The following is an 18,149-nucleotide window of genomic DNA, read 5'->3' as shown; positions in this document are numbered from 1 at the left end:
TAAAATATTACGGTAATTTTTTTTTACTTTTTACATTTGTAAATTTTAATTAAATTCTTCAGCTAAGTATTTTTCTTCAAAAAAAAAAATATGCGAAATTATTGAAAACAAGGCCGTGCATGGGGGTTTGGGCTTCTATTTGGAAAGAATTGAAAAAATGAATAAAATTAAACGGTATATATTTGTTTTGTACCGGTTCAGTTCATCCTTAGTTTACTGCATTGTACTCTATACATGTACAGTATATTATAAAAATTAATAAACTACATCATAAAAAAATAGTCTTTAAAAAGCCTGCATGAAAATAACATTTTAATTTTTATTTAAAATTCAAATCTTTTTCAAAACAATTTATTTCAAAAATAGATTGATATCTTTTATAAAAAAACGTAAAACTACGTTTTAGCTATTTAGATATTATTAATATACTTTTTATTTTGTTTATTTTAAGAAATTTGATTGATTGATTTATTTTTTAAGTACTTAAATAATGGCTTATAGATCTGCAGTCATCATTCTCTAATAACAATAAAATAATCTCCAACTTAAAATATAAGTAAGCAGAATAAAGGAATTTCAAAAGTATTTTAATTATATACTTTACAATTAAAGATTAGAAGTGATTATAGAATGTTTATTAATTAATTTCATTATTTATTAATAATGTTTATTTATTATGTAAGGTTTGTTTCAATAATATTTCTGTAATAAGTATAAGAAATTCTTATTATAAAGGACTTATTATTGTTTATTAAATTCATAATAATCCAAAGAGCATTCTTATAGATTTTTATATTTCAAAATTTCCTTGCATTTGCTAAATCGAAGGATCGGTACATAATTTGTAATTCAGTTTTCAGGAAATGAATTTTGCTTCCGGTGAAGATGCATTAACACGAAATAAAACTTTTCAGCCATTAAATAAAAATTCGGAAACTTTTTCCTTAAATTTTACAATGCAAATTTAACTTAAAATTTATTTCTTTAAAATTATTTTTGAAAATGTTTACTGAAGATTTCCATTTACTTCTTGAAATGCCCTAAGAACTGATAAAATACGTCTTAACAATAAAATAAACTTTTCAATTTTAACGTTTGTTTAATTTATCTTAGAAGTTTCCTTTAATTGAAAACTTTATTAATATTAAAAGGTTTATTCTATAAAACAAATTTATCTATTAGAAAGTTCATAATTAATAATCAATAAATTCTCTTAATTAACAATATTCAGCCTTCCTGAAGGTTGGAATATTAGATGCTAATCTAGATAATTTCACTAACCATTTATTGATTTTTCTAAAGGATGATACAAATAAATTTTTAAGTAAAAATTAAGTTAGAAAACAAGTTAACATTTTTGCACAGAACACCATTTAATGTTCTGTACAATAATAATACATTATTCACAAATTAGATCTAAGATATATTTCTTAATGTTAGATAAGTTAATTCACTTCTTTGCAATGAATCTTTTACCGTAATTATTTTTTATAATTGAAAAAGTGAAAGATATTTCTACTTGAAGAAACCGCATTTATTTTTTATCGTTATCGTCTTTTTTTATTTCTTTGAACCCGTTTTCAGAGTAGAAAGACCTTTAATTGTCAACAGAAAGCTTACTTGTCAGATTTCTTCCGTAACTTGAAGAGCATTAGACTGAATCAAATTATCAGAATTTCATTGTTATACGATTCTTTTCTGAATTATCGGCGACACTTCTTACAGTAAACAGTTATTTCTTAAAATAAATACAGTATTATTCTATATATATTTTTTCATTTATCATTAGCAGATATTAAAACTATAAAAACAAAGTAGTAAAGCTAATATATTGTCTTTAAAAAATACTAACTTTCTTATTTTTCTTCGATTTTATTGTTTAGATTTCTTAAAAATTTCAGTATTATATTATTATTAATTATAAATTTTATTCTAAAATTCCCGAAAAATCTTATTTAACAATTTTGATAGTTAAATTTAGTGTTATAAAATGTTAAATTTCTTATAGAAATTTATATAATTTTTCTTTTTCTAAATTATTCAGTTTATTTAAGGTAGTTTGTATTCAGATGAGTAAATATTATAATCACATATCATTTACATTAAATATAAAGTTGATAATTAATCCATTTTATTAGAATCATACTAAATTTTGCTGCACTTAACCATGCTAATACGCTACTTAACGAATATATTTTTTTAGTAAAATTTGGCTTTACAAAATACAATTACATTAAAATTAAATACATGAGATGTATAATGTATAAAATATGTTAAATTAAATAATAAATTTAAAACAATGCAACTCATTTGTAATTTTTAACTAATGAATTGAAACAATTATGTATTATTGATGAATGTGAGTTGTAATAATTCTGTGATAATTAAAAATATCAATTTGTTAAAATGTGAAATAACAAATTAAAAATAATTTTGATGTGTTACGGATATTAAAACAAAAATATTCCCGGAAAAAATATCCAATAAATTTTATGAGTATTATTAAATAAGTCATGACTTATTTTCTTAAAAATCAAAATCTTGTATGTTATTTTAATATAAATTAACAAGATATTCGTATTTCTTTATATATTTATCTATATTTCAATAGTATACAGTATATAGAAGTGTTGAACACGAGATCGTGTTAGTAACAATCACATGGCTTTTTTCCACCTTTATTTAAAGCCATGTGATTGTTACTAACACGATCTCGTGTTTAACACTTCTAAAATAGTACAACACAGTTTCACAACAAATTAACAGTATACACTATATGTTTACGTTATGATGTTGCACGCATCAATCTTTACACATATGCAAGGATTGATGCGTGTAACTTCATTATATAAAAATACTGTAAACAAATGTTTAAAGAAATTCAATGAATCAATTTATATTTTTGAAAGTAATTTTCTTCTAGTATAATTTCTATTTAAAGTCATACTCATAATTTACCGTTTTCTGTTAAGGGAAACTAATTTAAAATTTTAAAAATTATAGTTTAATTAGTCTATAAATAAATTAATAGGATTATATTCAATTATATTTATATTATTTATGGTATATTCATGTCATATTCTTAATGTATTTAAAAACTAAATAAAATTATAAGTAAAGTTCATATTCACAACTCCCATTTAATATATACACTTTCATAATATTTTAACATTTGCATAATAACAATTGTAGTCCATTTACAATAGAAAATCATTTAAAAAAAAACAGAAAGAATGCATAAGAAATAAAAAATCAAATAAGGTTAAGTATATAAATAGGTGTAGGGCATGATCTACATGCAAAAAGTTAATGATTATTTCATATATGCCAAGATAAAATAATTGATATTGATCCGTTCACTTATAAAAATGAGACAAGAAATCTGACTAATCATTATTGAAAGCTTTATATATTACGTGAGAATATTATCATTACTGATAAATTTTTCTCCATTAATTTCACTTTAAACATTTCGCAAATAGTAATCATTAGACATTAATATTATTTCTTGCAAAAATTTTGGATCAATTTTTTCTATTGACAGCATAAAATTTTCCTGAAATAAGATATTATTCAATTTTCAAGTCATTCTCAGTATTTGCAACAAAATATTCTGACGAATATGCAATGTTTTATATTTAGTAGGCCTAGTAGTTATATTACATAATATTGACAACATTCATCTTTCGTCGTCATTCACTCTCAGAAATATTAATGATTTGAGAAATATTCTTTCGAGTTGCATGAATCATGAATAGAATCACTTTTCATGAATCTTTTAGAATAGAATCGTTCATTTATTTTTCATATTTCTCGCATCGTCACTCATTTCTATACAAAGAAATCATTGAAAATTATGTTATTTCACTCTTCTTATTTCAATGTTTCAGTCTTATCGCAAGTTCGATAATTTTTTTGGTTTTAGGAAAAATTCTATCCATTATAAACATCAAAATCTATTTTTTAAATCCTCAGAATATTTTTCCGGAAGTTTTTATTTTAATAAAGTAAAAACCTCTGAAAAATTTTCTTTCAGTGGTAAAGTTGGTCGCTGGCTCGAGCTTCACCAAAGTTCTGGCCACGTGGAATTTTCCTGGTTTTCTTCACGTGTCTAACACCTAAATACTGGACAGTTTCTCATAGAAAGTCTTCCCAGGAGGCATCCTCTTGGCACATCGCCCAAGTGTTGCCTTATTCCATCAATCGTACAGTACCATGTCATTTTTCGTTACATTTTATATCTCTTCGCATACTTTTATAATCTTCATCAAGAGACATGTCTCGGCGATTGGGGAAAAATTATATTATTAAATTGGTATTGTTTGCTGAACTTGTTAGAATTATTAGGAAACTTATTAAACTATATCTTTGTATAAAGTGATTAATATACGAGTATTTATCATTTGAGATCATTCCATTTGACATTATCGTATAGATAAATTGAAATAGAAATTAAATTTCATCCTTATTAACATAGTTTTTCAAAAGATTAAATTCTATCTCGTACGAAGATGAAACATAATACAGTAAATATAAATTAAAATTATTGATATGTCGATTATTATATTGGGAAGTAGAATTAATTCCTCAACATTTCACTTTTTACATATTTCTGTATTTTCACCTTTTATTTTTGAAATTCATTAATTTATTACCGTTTGTAGCCACGAGTATGATAAGGGTAGCATAATGAACTACAAAAATTTTTAAACGCTGTCATTAAATTCTCATTCTCTTTATGAACCTTGAACTGTAATGAAAATAATCATTTCATTTCATAATCATAGAATTTATAACATAAATTTAGAACATAGAAGATATAAATTTAATTATAAATTTATATTTAATTAGAACGGTGAACAATTCATTTATAGTAATATTTAATTTCAAGTAATAGTCGGAATTACAACTTGACTTTAATGTTAAAAGTATATCGATTACAATATCAAGTGTCTTCATTAAAATGCTTATGTAGTTTCCTAACAAATCCAATATATTTGTGATTTTTCTTCCGTTCTAGTTTGAACAAAACAAAGTAAAATCACGAAGTTGGATTCTTAGATCTTATCGAATTTTTCTAAAATTTTTGCATTATCAAAAATTCTGATGGACAGTTTAGAAATGTGAGTTTATTTATGGCATGCTAATTTATTCATAACGATTAGATTAAATGTAGATTAACAAATATACAGTTCGGAATTTCTGAAACTTGTTATACTTACAGAAGTCAGAAATGACCAAAATTCTTTCAGTTAATTTTCGATCCTACTTTTTTGTTGAAAACTAGAAATTTGCGCGATGGAGTAGGAAATAAATTGTGTTGTACACAAAATTTTCTTTATTTTCTTACGTTTTCCGGAAAAGATTCTGAATTTTTCGTTTTTCTTGTCTATCAGCAATGTTTACTTTCCTGGCTATTTTGTATAACAGAGGGAAAGTATGGCGATCGGTCAAAAAATGACCACCTGAAAAATTTTTTACATTTTTGAGCTCGAGACCTTGAAACGTCGAGATATGCAAAAAGTTGGGGGTTTCTGTCGGCTTATGTATGGATGTTTGTATGCGTGGCACGGTTTTGTTTAGCCACTTTGAAGCTTAATAACTCCTGTGTCTTTTGTCGAATATTTCTGAAATTTTTCACGGTACTTTTTGGGTATTAGAGGATTGATGGCATTAAATTTTGATGGTTAAAGGCTAAGGGTGAAAGATAGAAGGAGTTATGTGACATATTTCGAGTGGAGTCGGACTTAATGAAGAATTTACTCCTTATTTAGCATTTACAATTTTTTTTTTTTCAAATACTCTCAAAATTAAGCTTTTTGCCATTTATAATAATATAAAATGTTTTAAAATCATAATCAACACACAATTTTAATTTTATTGCCCGGAAAGTTATGAAACTCGTTGCAGGATTTTTTTTTCAAATGATGTTAGGTTTCCAAATAATATTTAGTATCTAATGGAACATGTTTGATGTCTATTTTAGTACATTTTTCATTTTCAGTCAAATAAGACATTTTTCATTCAGAAAACTATTGATTTATTCTAGATAGGCTTCATGGTTACCACGAATTATATTATGTTGTATTTAGTTTACTCGTAAATTTTTGGGATACCAAAATCACTATTATTTGATTTTACAGTTTAAAGTATCCTGCAAAAGAAAAGTTTATGTTTCAATTTAAACAATCAGTGAGATTAAACAAAATTATATAATTCCATTATAATTACTACTACATTTATCCTATATATTCACGTAAAGAACTGACGAAACAGAATATAAGTAATGCGAACACACTTTTCAATCATGGTATTAGTTTCAATTGATTCAATTTATGAAACAAAATATAGTTTTATATTAACGAGGTTGAGGCCGAAGTTCAGTGAAATCATGCTCGACATTCCAAACGCCATTGTCAAACTTCTAGGCTTACAGGAAAGCGGCGCTGAACGTCCGACGTACATGTTTTCGCGTTTAAAACTTCGGCCTCAATCTCGCTGTTATTTTAGATTGCAACTTAAATATTCCATTAAGAGATATAAAATTATTTTAATTAATTAATAATTGTTATAAAATACAATTATTAATTAATGTTTGGTATATTAAAATTAAGTGAAATGATGTTATAAACTTTAATAATTCTAAAATTAAATTCGATTTAAAAGTAGAGTATCGAGTATGAAGAAATTGCCGAAATGAAAATAAAAATAGCTTCACATCTTTAATAAGGAAAATCAAATGACCAAAATGAGATAAGATAAACTGAATATAAATAAAATTAAAATGAATGCGAAATTAGAATATTAAAATCAAGTAAAATTGATTTCTGACGTTTTATAGATATAAAACTTTAATATAACTTAATTAACATAGTTTTAGTTTTATATAAATGTATACGAGCCTAATTTTTTTTTGTCACAAATGAAAGATTTTTCACAAAGATAAGAATTATCTACCATAGAGTAACTGATGAGATGCTGGAGAAAATTGTCTTTGTTTACGGATGATCTTATCAATTTTACTTTTACTGTTTATTTGTTTTTAAAAAGATAAAAAGTTTTGCACTTTTTTATTAACACAAATTGTAATACAGTAAGAGCCCGCTTAACGCGGGGGATGCGTTCCTACACGACAAAGCGCTAAGCGAAACAGCGTTAAACGAGACCATTTTAACATAGAGTAAATAGGGATAGGGAAACACGCGACCAAAAAATAAGCAATTTTACTATAATTTTAAGTTATTTTTATATAAATTTTTGCATAATAATATATGTTAAATAATGCACAAATATATGCGCACAGAAATGTAAAGTTCATTTTTTGTGACGAAGGTCCTGGCTTTTCTGAAATTCTTGTTTTTTGCGATGAAGTCGTGTAGTTTCATTGGTCGCTTTCTTTCTTTCCTTAAGCAAATTTCGGTAGCAGAAGTCGGTCGCATCCAAAATGCCTCGTTTTGCTTTGGCACTCCTATCAAAATCTGGATCATTCGCTACAATTTGCTCAACGATTTCGGTTATCGTTACCAAACTTTTCCTAAGGAAATCTGTAGCAAGTTCTTTGGGTTCTTCGTCTTCAGAAGCACTATTTTCCAGTTCTACATGAATTCCTTGTTCTTCCAGTTCTTGAAGTCGTCGTTGATAAGGCTCTTACCAGAAACCTGCAGTAATTTCCCAATATCTTGCTCGTCTACATCTCCTGTATCGATTAAGTTGACAATTTTGTCAACCTAACGATACAGTGATAAGCTCTTCTCGATGAGAATTCTTGGATACCCCCAGCCATAACTTCTTCCACACTCCGTTCATGCATTTATCAATTAATTATTGCCAAGCGGAGTCGATATTTCCTATGGCATCCCTGATGTTATATATTTTTTCAAAATTGAACAAAACAAACATAGATTTAAGGGAAGTACAGCACTACGACGAATTGCCACTTTTTGCTGATATGTCGGATTACAGAGACTCTACTGTATACACGTACTCATTCATGCGTAAAATTAAAGCAGAAATAATTATATATATATATTGTAACCAATTTTGGAAATCAATGTAATTATATGGCATGTATATTCTAGTCTTCATTTCAGTTTAATTTTATCTTAGTTAAGATATTATTAAATTAAAATATTTAATATATTATTTATGATTGCTAATGGGCTATTAATGTTTAAATGAACTCTAGTGTTCCGTCACTTGTGGTAATGGAACTCAGAGCCGCGTAGTCTTATGTTTGTCTTCGGAACAAGATACTTGGAAAATCATTCCAGATATTCATTGTGATTCTTTGAACAAACCAAAGACAGAGCAGCCCTGTCAGATCCAATTATGTACAGATGAATGGTACACTAGTGAATGGACAGAGGTATGATTTTTTCTATCGATTTAAAATGAAATATACATAACATATTATTAATATTTTAGTAGAAAGATATATTTGAAAATAATCTGAAATTCTTGAACTTTACAGTGCTCTAAACCTTGTGACACGGGAGTACAGACGAGAGAAATAACGTGCATCAATAACGAACAATGTGTCAGTATGAATTGCGAAGAAAACAATAAACCGCCGATTCGACAAGCATGCAACACAAATGAATGTCCCGAAGTCAAACAAGGTAAGATAAACGAGTAATATACAGTATTTTAAAATAATTTTTTAGCGTAATAAATATTTACCATTGATCAAATAAATTTCTTGCTGTAAGTTTCATTTAAGATTTAGTTCTTTATATAAAAAAGCTATTTGTCTTAGTAAATAAACAGAAAGTAGAGATCAAATAAGTGGAAGAATTGATCATCTTTGCTATTCCTGTATTTATATCCCGATAGAGCAGCCTGTCCATCAAGTGTTATCAAGAGATTTTGATCATTACTTGTTTATCCAAACATGTAATGGCAAAAATCTGCAGTCAGATCGATGTAAGACTTGCCTTAACTCCTTGATAACTTTTTAATCAATTATCACAAAATTGTTTCCATTACGTTGTTAATATATTGAATCTATACTTATTCATTTTAATCTTAGTGAATTATTTATAATATAAAGATAGGGTTTTTGCTTTTATTAAAATCAATTCTTATCTGTGATTAAGAAACGTCAGAACACTTACGAAATTTCTATATGGTGTTTTAAGAATTAGAAATTTCAAATTATTATTTGTTAAATTAAAACTTCGTTAATATTTATTTTTGCAGCTTTAGCAATATTGCATTTAAAGACAATATTTAATATTTATTTGGTCTTTTTCAAGTAGTTTTTTCCAGAAAATGTTCTTCTGAATTCAGATTTTATGTTCTTAAATTATTTTTTAAAATATTTGATATTCGTACGACGTTTTATTGAGGCAGAGCGTTATCAAAGTCTCTCCAAATTAGCTTATAGAATTCAGTTCGTTCTCAAAATTTGATCGGTCGACATTGATTAAACTTTGTCATCTTACATAATATAAGATGAAGAAATTAAAAATGAATAAAAATCGGGGTTTAAACACATCGAAGACTGTGGTTTCTTGTGGTGGAGCTATTTAAAGAATATGGTTTATCATGCAAATTTTGCAACTTCGACATACTTAAGGGATCGTAATACACTACACGTACGAAGCCTTACTGAAGAAGTCACAGCTCATCGCCTTCAAATTTTACCCTTGCACTACGAGCAATATTTCTTACGTCACTGCATTATTCTCTGCAGAAGAATATTTCTCGTGGAACAAATAGATGCATTCTCTTTTTTTAATTTTATTTATTATTATTATTATTATTACATTCTTTGTACAGTCTGTACACAAATTCTGGTGCCAATTTGCTTATTAGTTACAGGTATAGAATGCTCTAATAGAAAAACTTTAATTATGGCTACGCTGTAGGCCTATATATTAGTCAAAGTATATCAGCAATAGGAGTATCAGCTTAATGTTAAATTAGTTATGCAATCAATGTCAGTTTTTTCCTATAACGGTATTATAGAATAATTGAAGACAAGAATATGTTCATTAACTTATTTTTTCAAGTTTCTGGGAAAATCACTCTAAAATTCTAACCTTTTTCTGTATTTTAGGACAGATGACGGTTGATTAATGTTATTAATTGTTAGGCCAGTCTATGAAACTTTATGGTCACGAGTCATTGTTAAATTTTTAAAACATAGGGTAGATATAATTAATAATTATATCTACCCTATGTTTTAAAAATTTAACAATGTTTAACAAATAAACTTTGTTAGCACGTTCTTGCCTCAAGGTCTTCAATTATGATATAATATAGAAGTTTGTTTGAATTTTGATCCGAATATTTCTAGATCAAAATGTAAATTAAAATATTTTTTGCGGTTTATATATGGATTGCTTTATAAGTAAAAAGCAGAGGGAACGAATAAAATACATTACAGTTATTTGTATTAATTATCAATATCCCGTGTAAATCGGAATCGCACCATACCTAATTTTTTCAGCTTTAGCATATTTACATTTTTAACAGGTTTTAGTATTAATTTTTAAATCTTGAAACTGTACAAGATAAATGTCAAAGTTACGTTAATTTTTATAGAGTTACTTTTATTATATACAAAAGCATTATTTTATTATCAAGCTTCATCCAAATTATCAAATGTGATTTCAACCAAAGATGGAAGTATTCGAATGCAAAAATTGAGAACTATTCGATTCAAAAAAGTTTGTTTCCGAGAATTTAAGCTAGGTACTTCATATTATATTAAGAGTTTTCATATGAGATCCGTATACTGTGGAGTAGAGATGGAAGAAGGCGACGTAACATGCCAAAGGGGATGTGTCCCTGAAGGACTTTCAACGGAAAACTGGCCCCAATTTACATGTTCACACGTGGAAAAAATCCGGAAAACTACGTCAGGTGCAAACTTGGTATTAACTATCTGTGTTCAGTAATTTTGTCCGCTCGACTCGTGTGATCCTTTTGAGTGAACAAATCAGTTCGAGAATCAAGAATTAGTGTCTCCCTCTGCTGTCGAAAATTCTAATCGCATTACATTAATACAGAAACCAAATTATTCTGTGATTTGACTTCTCCAGAATTTTAATACGCTAATTATTTGTTATCTCCAATCTCTGTATTATAACAATACTAATCAACTTTTCGAATATGTAGTTACTAATCACTCCGTAAAAACTGGCAAATTGGCAGCAATGTGTTGCCTTACTTTTCAACGAAATATATTTGCTACTTATTCTAGAGAGCTCGGTTGAATTTCCGAAAACGAAAACTCATTCGGTTCTTGAAAGTTCTAGATTCTTAAAAGCAATCGATTCTGCCAACAAAGATTAATATGAATTAATAAACTGTGCATGAATGTCCCTCGTCCTTCTGAAAAGGTTCGAAATCGTTCTCAGAATGCAGTTTGTAATGTCCTGCGGTAATCGTTATACATTGAGACTATTTTGTCTATAAGTAGAATTTTAATTTTCTGCTTCATTTAGATCAAATTACGTTCTTCGTATCCAAACACCTAGTCTGTTTCCACTTTAGATAAGATTCCGGTATACATTAAATGTAATATAGAAAATCTCTCCGTTTCGAAGTTTTTCTTCGTTTAGGTAGGTTTTCGTTTAGATAGGCGCTTTTATCCACGTATTGAAAAAAAAAGCGCCGAACACTGGTCGTAGATTCGTACCTGATCAACGTTTCCGGAATTTCTTCATGTGTCTAATATTTAAGTAGGGATCAGTTTCCCTTAGAACGCTCTCTCGAAAGGTATTTCCTTTGGAAGATCGCCCGTGTGTTGCGTTGCTGTATCCTATCAAACTAAACCAGACCGTCTTAAACAGGTTTTACTTTATGAATATAAATTGGTTACCAAAGTAATTTCTTCACATTATGCTAAATTTGTGATGCAATACGAAACATCTCTGTATTCACTTTTTCCACTTCCAATTATATATTCAACAAAAAAGAAAAAGAAAAAAAAAACAAACTGGTGAAATTATGATCCATTTCCTTTTCTCGACTGAAGAGAATAGAGTCAATAAAGTTGAAAATAGTGGTATAGTTTTTAATTTTCGCATTCTTTGTGGACAACTTCGAAAACCGCTGGATTGCAATAAGTGAAATCTGAAATTACTTCAGAACTTTCTTAATCATTTCTTTCTCTCGTTCAAAAACAGCCAACCGCTGCCAATTGATTCCTTTTACATCCCTTTTCATAAGAAAATAATAAAGAACCAAATGTCAGAATTTTTTTAAAGTCAACAATGTGGAAAATTTTTACATACCTTAAAATTTTCAATCAATTTAACAGTGACCTTTCTCCAAACTAATTACGAACATTGAACTAAACATTGAAAAAGTGAAAAATTTTTAATAATTTTAATAAACTGTAATAAAAATGAATTCAGTTTTACACATTTATTTGTGTAAACAAATAAAAATTGTTTTTACTTTTTACATAAATAAATGCTTACATTATTTTTATTTAAAAAATAAAAAATAAAAACCCCATTGCATTAAAAAATCAATTACAGCGGTGCTTCGTACTTCGAATTTAATTCATTCTATGAGGGCATTCGAACACCGAACCATTCGAAGCCCGAATCAATTTTTTCCATTAGAAATAACGGAAAACGAATTAATTCATTCCCAGATTCTAAACAATACTCATTTCGATAAACTTAAAACAGCAATATACATAATTTAAGATAAAAATAACACGATTATAATAATTTAAAACTTGGGAACAATAAATTAAATATATAAATACTGTATAATAGAATGAAAACTGCATTTACTGGTCGCACATCGTAGAATTCGACACTTTAAACATGGCCGCCAATCTGCTACACGTGTACCGCCTTCATGCTTCGCGACATGTTCTTTTTTTTATCTCAATAGTCGATATTACAACTTTCCTCTTATACTTCTACTATTGCTTCCATACACTTCTCGTATGCCATAGTTAATAAGTAAAGGTTAAGTGAAAGTTTGGGCAAACTCCTATCCAGAATACTCGATTCGATTGCGGTTTGGATCGCTTTAATTGAGATCAACTATGTATCCCGTAGTAAGCTGGTATATCTAGCATCAACAAATTTAAATATTAACTTTTCAAATATTTTTAAAAAACGTTTTTAAGATATTCTTGGCATCTTAATTATTTATTTTTAGAATAAAAGTAATTAATGATCATATATATTTTTATTTTAAATACTCCGATAATCAAATTTATTAAATAAAATAAAAACAAAAGTACTAAATCATGCGAAGCCCATAAATAAAATTTTTAGAGAGAAATATCATTAAAAAATTGTGTATAATTTTATAATTTAGTTTTTACTTGTTTTTCTTTTATTCATTTTTTTTCCGATATAAAATGATATTGACAAGTACTGTATCAAAAATAAAATCGTTTGTCAAATGAGTTTAAGTACAGAGAACATTACATAGATTAATTTTTAATGTTTAAAACAAAATACAACTAATAATACATTTACTCAATTAGCGAAAGAATAAACAGAAACAAATGTACTAATGATACGCGTGATATTAATATCTATCTATATTTAAATATTATATTAATATAATCTATAATGTAAATTTGTCTCTCGCTAACTTATTTGAGTTAAAATTTGAGATCTTTTTTAAAAAGATTTAGTAATAAAATATATACCATACTTTATAACTCGAAAATATGAAAATACTTTTCATGTATGAGTTTATTTTAAAAAATATGATTTAACATTGTTATTATTAAAAAGTATTTATCTAATTTATTATTTCAAATTATTTTCTTTACCCTCAAGTTTTTCTCTTCTTAACCTTTCAAGATTCATCCCAACATTTTCTAACCATCTTTTCCCTGACATTGTTCTTGTCAACTTTATTATGGGTGTTCTGTCTTTTTTCATTCTCCAAACATGACTAATCCAATTGACAATTGAACTGATTTGCTTTCATACCATTCGTGATTAGAGGCTTATTGTATAGATTATACATTTCATAGTTATATTTCCTTGGACCGAAGTCAAGGTTTGAGCAGGCACGTAGGTACATGTGCTCCTGCTTTCGATCGTTTTTTTCGGCGGCGATTTCGATTTACTGGTGGAACATATATATCGTTCGACTTGTCTCAACGAGAGCCTTCATCTGATATGTGTTTTATGTGTCGTGCCATTTATAAGGAACTATAACGAAGACATTTTAGTAGGCTTTGGGCTTATTGCGGGCTTCGTGCGTAGGAGTAAAGTTTTTCGCCGACACGGGAGCTTAGTGGACTATATCGTAAGTGATCTTATCAAATGTTATATGAATCAAGCGCTTTTGTACGGTGTTATACGCTTCATCTAGGAGTACCAGAACAAAGACCATTGTTCTCTTAGAACCACGTGGTCGCTTTCTTCGCTTCTACTGTGAAGGCCCTTCTGTGTGGGGTATTACTGAGATCATCATCTGAAGCTCTATTCACTGTGCTATTACTGTACATTTATAAACTGTTTTCGTGCTGTTACGCCAGCAAACCTACTCGACCATAATTGTGTAAATCGCGGGCCTCGTATTGTCGCGATCGAGCTCAACTGTAGCTTGTTGGCTGTGTACATTGTCACGACTGTTTACATTATTTTTCGTGAAAGTCGAGCCATTTTTTACGGCGCAATAAGGGTAACTGTTGTAGCGGAAGGACAAAGCCAGTTGTCTCAGTACACGTGGCTCATTAGCTGATCGGCGTATCTTTTTCCTTTCGGCGTCGTCCAGCTGTCCGTCTTTATCTAGCCGTCCGCGCTGCCAAGCCATTTGGCGAAATCTAGTTCAAGCATTTTTTCTGGATCTTTCTTGACATCCCAATTGTCTGCTCTTTCGGTTAAGAAGTTTTGCTGATTTGTGTTAACATGGCTGAGTCTCAAGATATCCTCATGGGGCTAGGAGAGGAAATAAAGAAGAAGCTGTCCATCATCAAAGAATGTTTAGAGGCAACCCGCAACATGCGGACGGATCTCAAAGATAAAGCCATACAGAGTCTGGCTGGTGTGGGCAGTCTGATGCAGGAGCTCGAGAAAAGCTTTAATAATGTCATCAATCAGCAAAAACTCCACATTGACTCCCTCCAGCAACCTGTTAATAATGGCGACGGTTTGGGGAATTTAAGTCCCACAAGAAACAAGTGTACTTATGCGGACGTTGTGAGGAGGCCCTCACGTCCTGCTAACGATAAAGTTGTACTGGTTTATCCAGATGAGAATGCTGACAGCGAGGAGATTATTGGAAAAATTGAAAAGGAGGTGGACATCACCAATTTGGGCATAGGTGTAGCGGGTGTCCGCAAAATCAAAAAAGGGTTTGCTATAAACTGCAACAATAAAGAAGGAGCAGTTAAGTTGCTAAACACTCTAAAGAGCAGGGGAGATGTAAAAGTAAGAGCTCCCAGTCTAAGGGACCCAAGGATTATTATCCCAGGGGTTTCTTGGGGGATCAGTGAAGAGAAGATGAAAGAATACATCCTAAAACAAAATGCTCACATGCTCACTGAGGACCATATTAAACACGTCTTCTTCCTGGGCAGAGAAGAGAGGGGTATTCGGTCGTGGGTGTTTGTCATCACCCCTGAGCTCAGGAGGATGTTTGTGGAGGCGGGTGACACTCTATACATGGGCTGGAGGAAGAGAAAAGTATATACTTTTCACTACTACAAAAGATGTGGCAAGTGTTGGGAATACGGACATACTACTAAAATGTGCCACAATGAACTTCGCTGTACTGAATGTGCAGAAGCAAATCATTGCTCAAGAGAATGTAACGTGGAACCTCACGAAATGCTGTGTATTAACTGCCTGCGTTATAATAAGAGGTGCAGCCAGGATGCGGACCGTGTGGATCCCAGGCATGGGGCCCGTAGCTATCGCTGCCCTGTGTTAAACTACTACATTAAACTAAGTACTGACAGCACTAAGCAATAATGGAGCTAAAAATAGTGCAGATTAACCTCGATCACTGCTCTACTGCTGTAGATCACTTAATTAAGTTTGCTTTGGACCACAAGATCGATATAGCATTGATTCAAGATCCGTACGCTTCTTCTCGGATACTGGGTATTCCGGGGTGGATCAATTGCTATAGCCTTGGTTTGGCCTCTGCTGTGCTGGTTTTTAATAAAAGCATCTCGTCCTCTCTTATCGAGGAGCTATCGAATGAGTTTTCTAGCACTGTTTTAATTAGTGCGAATACTTCTAAATTTATTGTAAACTCTACTTATTTAAAACCATCTGGTGATATTGATGAACAGATTCTGGCCATTCATAGGCTTTTCTCTGCCTTTAAATTTCCTTACGTGATTGGTACTGATGCAAATGGTAGGTCGCCTGTCTGGTTTGACAGACTTCAAAATCCGAGAGGGGTGAGAATACTAGAACTAATATACGATTTAGATTTAGTCATTCATAATTTAGGGGGACCGCCTACATTCTCTTCCCACCAGGGAGAAAGCTATATTGATTTGACCTTAACTAAAGGTAGCATTAATATCAAAAATTGGAGAGTCTCGCTTGCTGAATCACTTTCAGGCCATAGGTATATTTTATTTGACGTTGAATTATGTACAGCTAGGACTCAAGAAACTAGCGAGCCTTTTAGTAAAAACTACAATGTCCATAGAGCTGACTGGAGCAGTTTTAGCGGTACATTCTCTGAAGATATTCCAGAGATTAATAATTTAATTCATCATAATCATCCGGTGGAATACATTATTCAAAAATACATAGAAATTATTCAAAAAGCTGCTGACAAAAGTATTCCACTCAAAAAATGGTATAGGCACTCTGTTCCCTGGTGGAGTCGTGAATTGACGGTCTCCAGAGCAGATGTTAATAGGTTAAGGCGTAGGTTTCAGCGATCTTGTGGTCCAGATCGTACAGATTTTAAGAAGCGTTATCTAGAAGCTAGGCGAAGCTATCAAAATTTAATTAAGTCTTCAAAAACTGAATCCTGGAAGAGATTCTGTACAGACAAGGGCAACATTGATCCATGGGGTCGCGTTTATAAATTATTAAAGAAGAGCTTTATTACTAGTTCTCCCAATTTAACTATCAAAAATGTTCAAGGCAAGACTCTGTACGATGACAGAGAAATTGCCAATATGCTCTTAAATCATTTCTTTCATATGGATAATACTGATAATGATAGTGATTCTCACAGTGATATAAGGAACTGTATTCAGCAACCTTACCATATGGGCGATGATCTGCCCTTTGTTCATTCGGAAATTAAAGAGGTCATTCTGGCTCAAAAGAATAAGAAGGCGCCTGGTCAGGATGGGTTGAATGCGGAGATCATAAAAAATGCCTTTAACACCTCGCCTGACTCCCTTGTTAATATTTACAATATGTGTTTAGCTGTTGGTGTTTTCCCCACAGCATGGAAGCATGCAGTGGTGAAACTCATTCCGAAGCCAGGCAAAATTCTGGATAATCCGAAATCCTTTAGGCCAATTAGTTTGCTCCCTGTATTAGGTAAAATTTTAGAAAAATTAATGATCAATAGGATAAATTACCACTTAAATCTTAAAAAATTCCTAAATAAAAACCAATTTGGCTTCACTCCTCAGATGAGTACTGTTGACCCCCTGATTAAAGTTAGGGATATTATGCAGCATGCCTTAAGTAACAAAAATATATGCATTGTTATCTCTCTGGACATTTCCTCAGCATTTGACACCGCCTGGCCCGTCTTCATTCTACGCGAACTTCGGACTGCCGAAGTACCAAAGAATCTGTACGATCTCGTGGTTAGTTACTTTCAGGACAGGAAGGTATCTTTAAGGTATAATACTGTAGTATCCACTAGGGATGTTTCGCTGGGTGTTCCTCAGGGTTCTGCTTCTGGCCCAGCTTTGTGGAATATTTTAATGAACACTGTTTTTAGGATCAAGCTTCCCGCCGGTAGTGAGCTCTTTGCCTTTGCCGACGACCTGCTTGTGACGGTGACTGACAAAAATATTTATTCTCTTAAAAAGAAAGCTAGTTCCATACTAGCCAGTCTTCAAAATTGGGCTAATGATACTAAATTAAATTTTAATACTGACAAGACTAAATTACTATTTGTAACGAGGAAGCGTAAGATTAGTAAACCACCTCTGACTTTAAATGGGAAGGTCTTGGAGTATGTAAATTCAATTAAATACCTGGGGGTTACTT

The 18,149-nt window shown here is 30.4% G+C and overlaps 2 protein-coding genes across 4 annotated transcripts in view; one reads left to right on the top strand and one right to left on the bottom strand.

The window, feature by feature from the left end:
• Positions 1-18,149, bottom strand: part of LOC136983196 (coiled-coil domain-containing protein 112-like) — a 372,297-nt gene that overhangs the window by 130,766 nt on the left and 223,382 nt on the right. The window lies entirely within an intron of this gene.
• LOC136983193 (thrombospondin type-1 domain-containing protein 4-like) overlaps positions 1-18,149 on the top strand; it is a 141,458-nt gene that overhangs the window by 96,264 nt on the left and 27,045 nt on the right. For all 3 annotated transcript variants that reach the window (XM_067279858.1, XM_067279859.1, XM_067279860.1), the window contains exons 15-16: positions 8,186-8,365; positions 8,471-8,618. In XM_067279858.1, coding sequence (XP_067135959.1) covers positions 8,186-8,365; positions 8,471-8,618 — 328 coding nt within the window. The remainder of the gene's footprint in view (positions 1-8,185; positions 8,366-8,470; positions 8,619-18,149) is intronic.

The sequence above is a fragment of the Centruroides vittatus genome, unplaced genomic scaffold, assembly GCF_030686945.1.
Source record: "Centruroides vittatus isolate TY-2023 unplaced genomic scaffold, ASM3068694v2 contig_878, whole genome shotgun sequence".
Taxonomy (NCBI): Eukaryota; Metazoa; Arthropoda; class Arachnida; order Scorpiones; family Buthidae; genus Centruroides; species Centruroides vittatus.
This window is presented reverse-complemented; position numbering and strand designations above follow the sequence as displayed.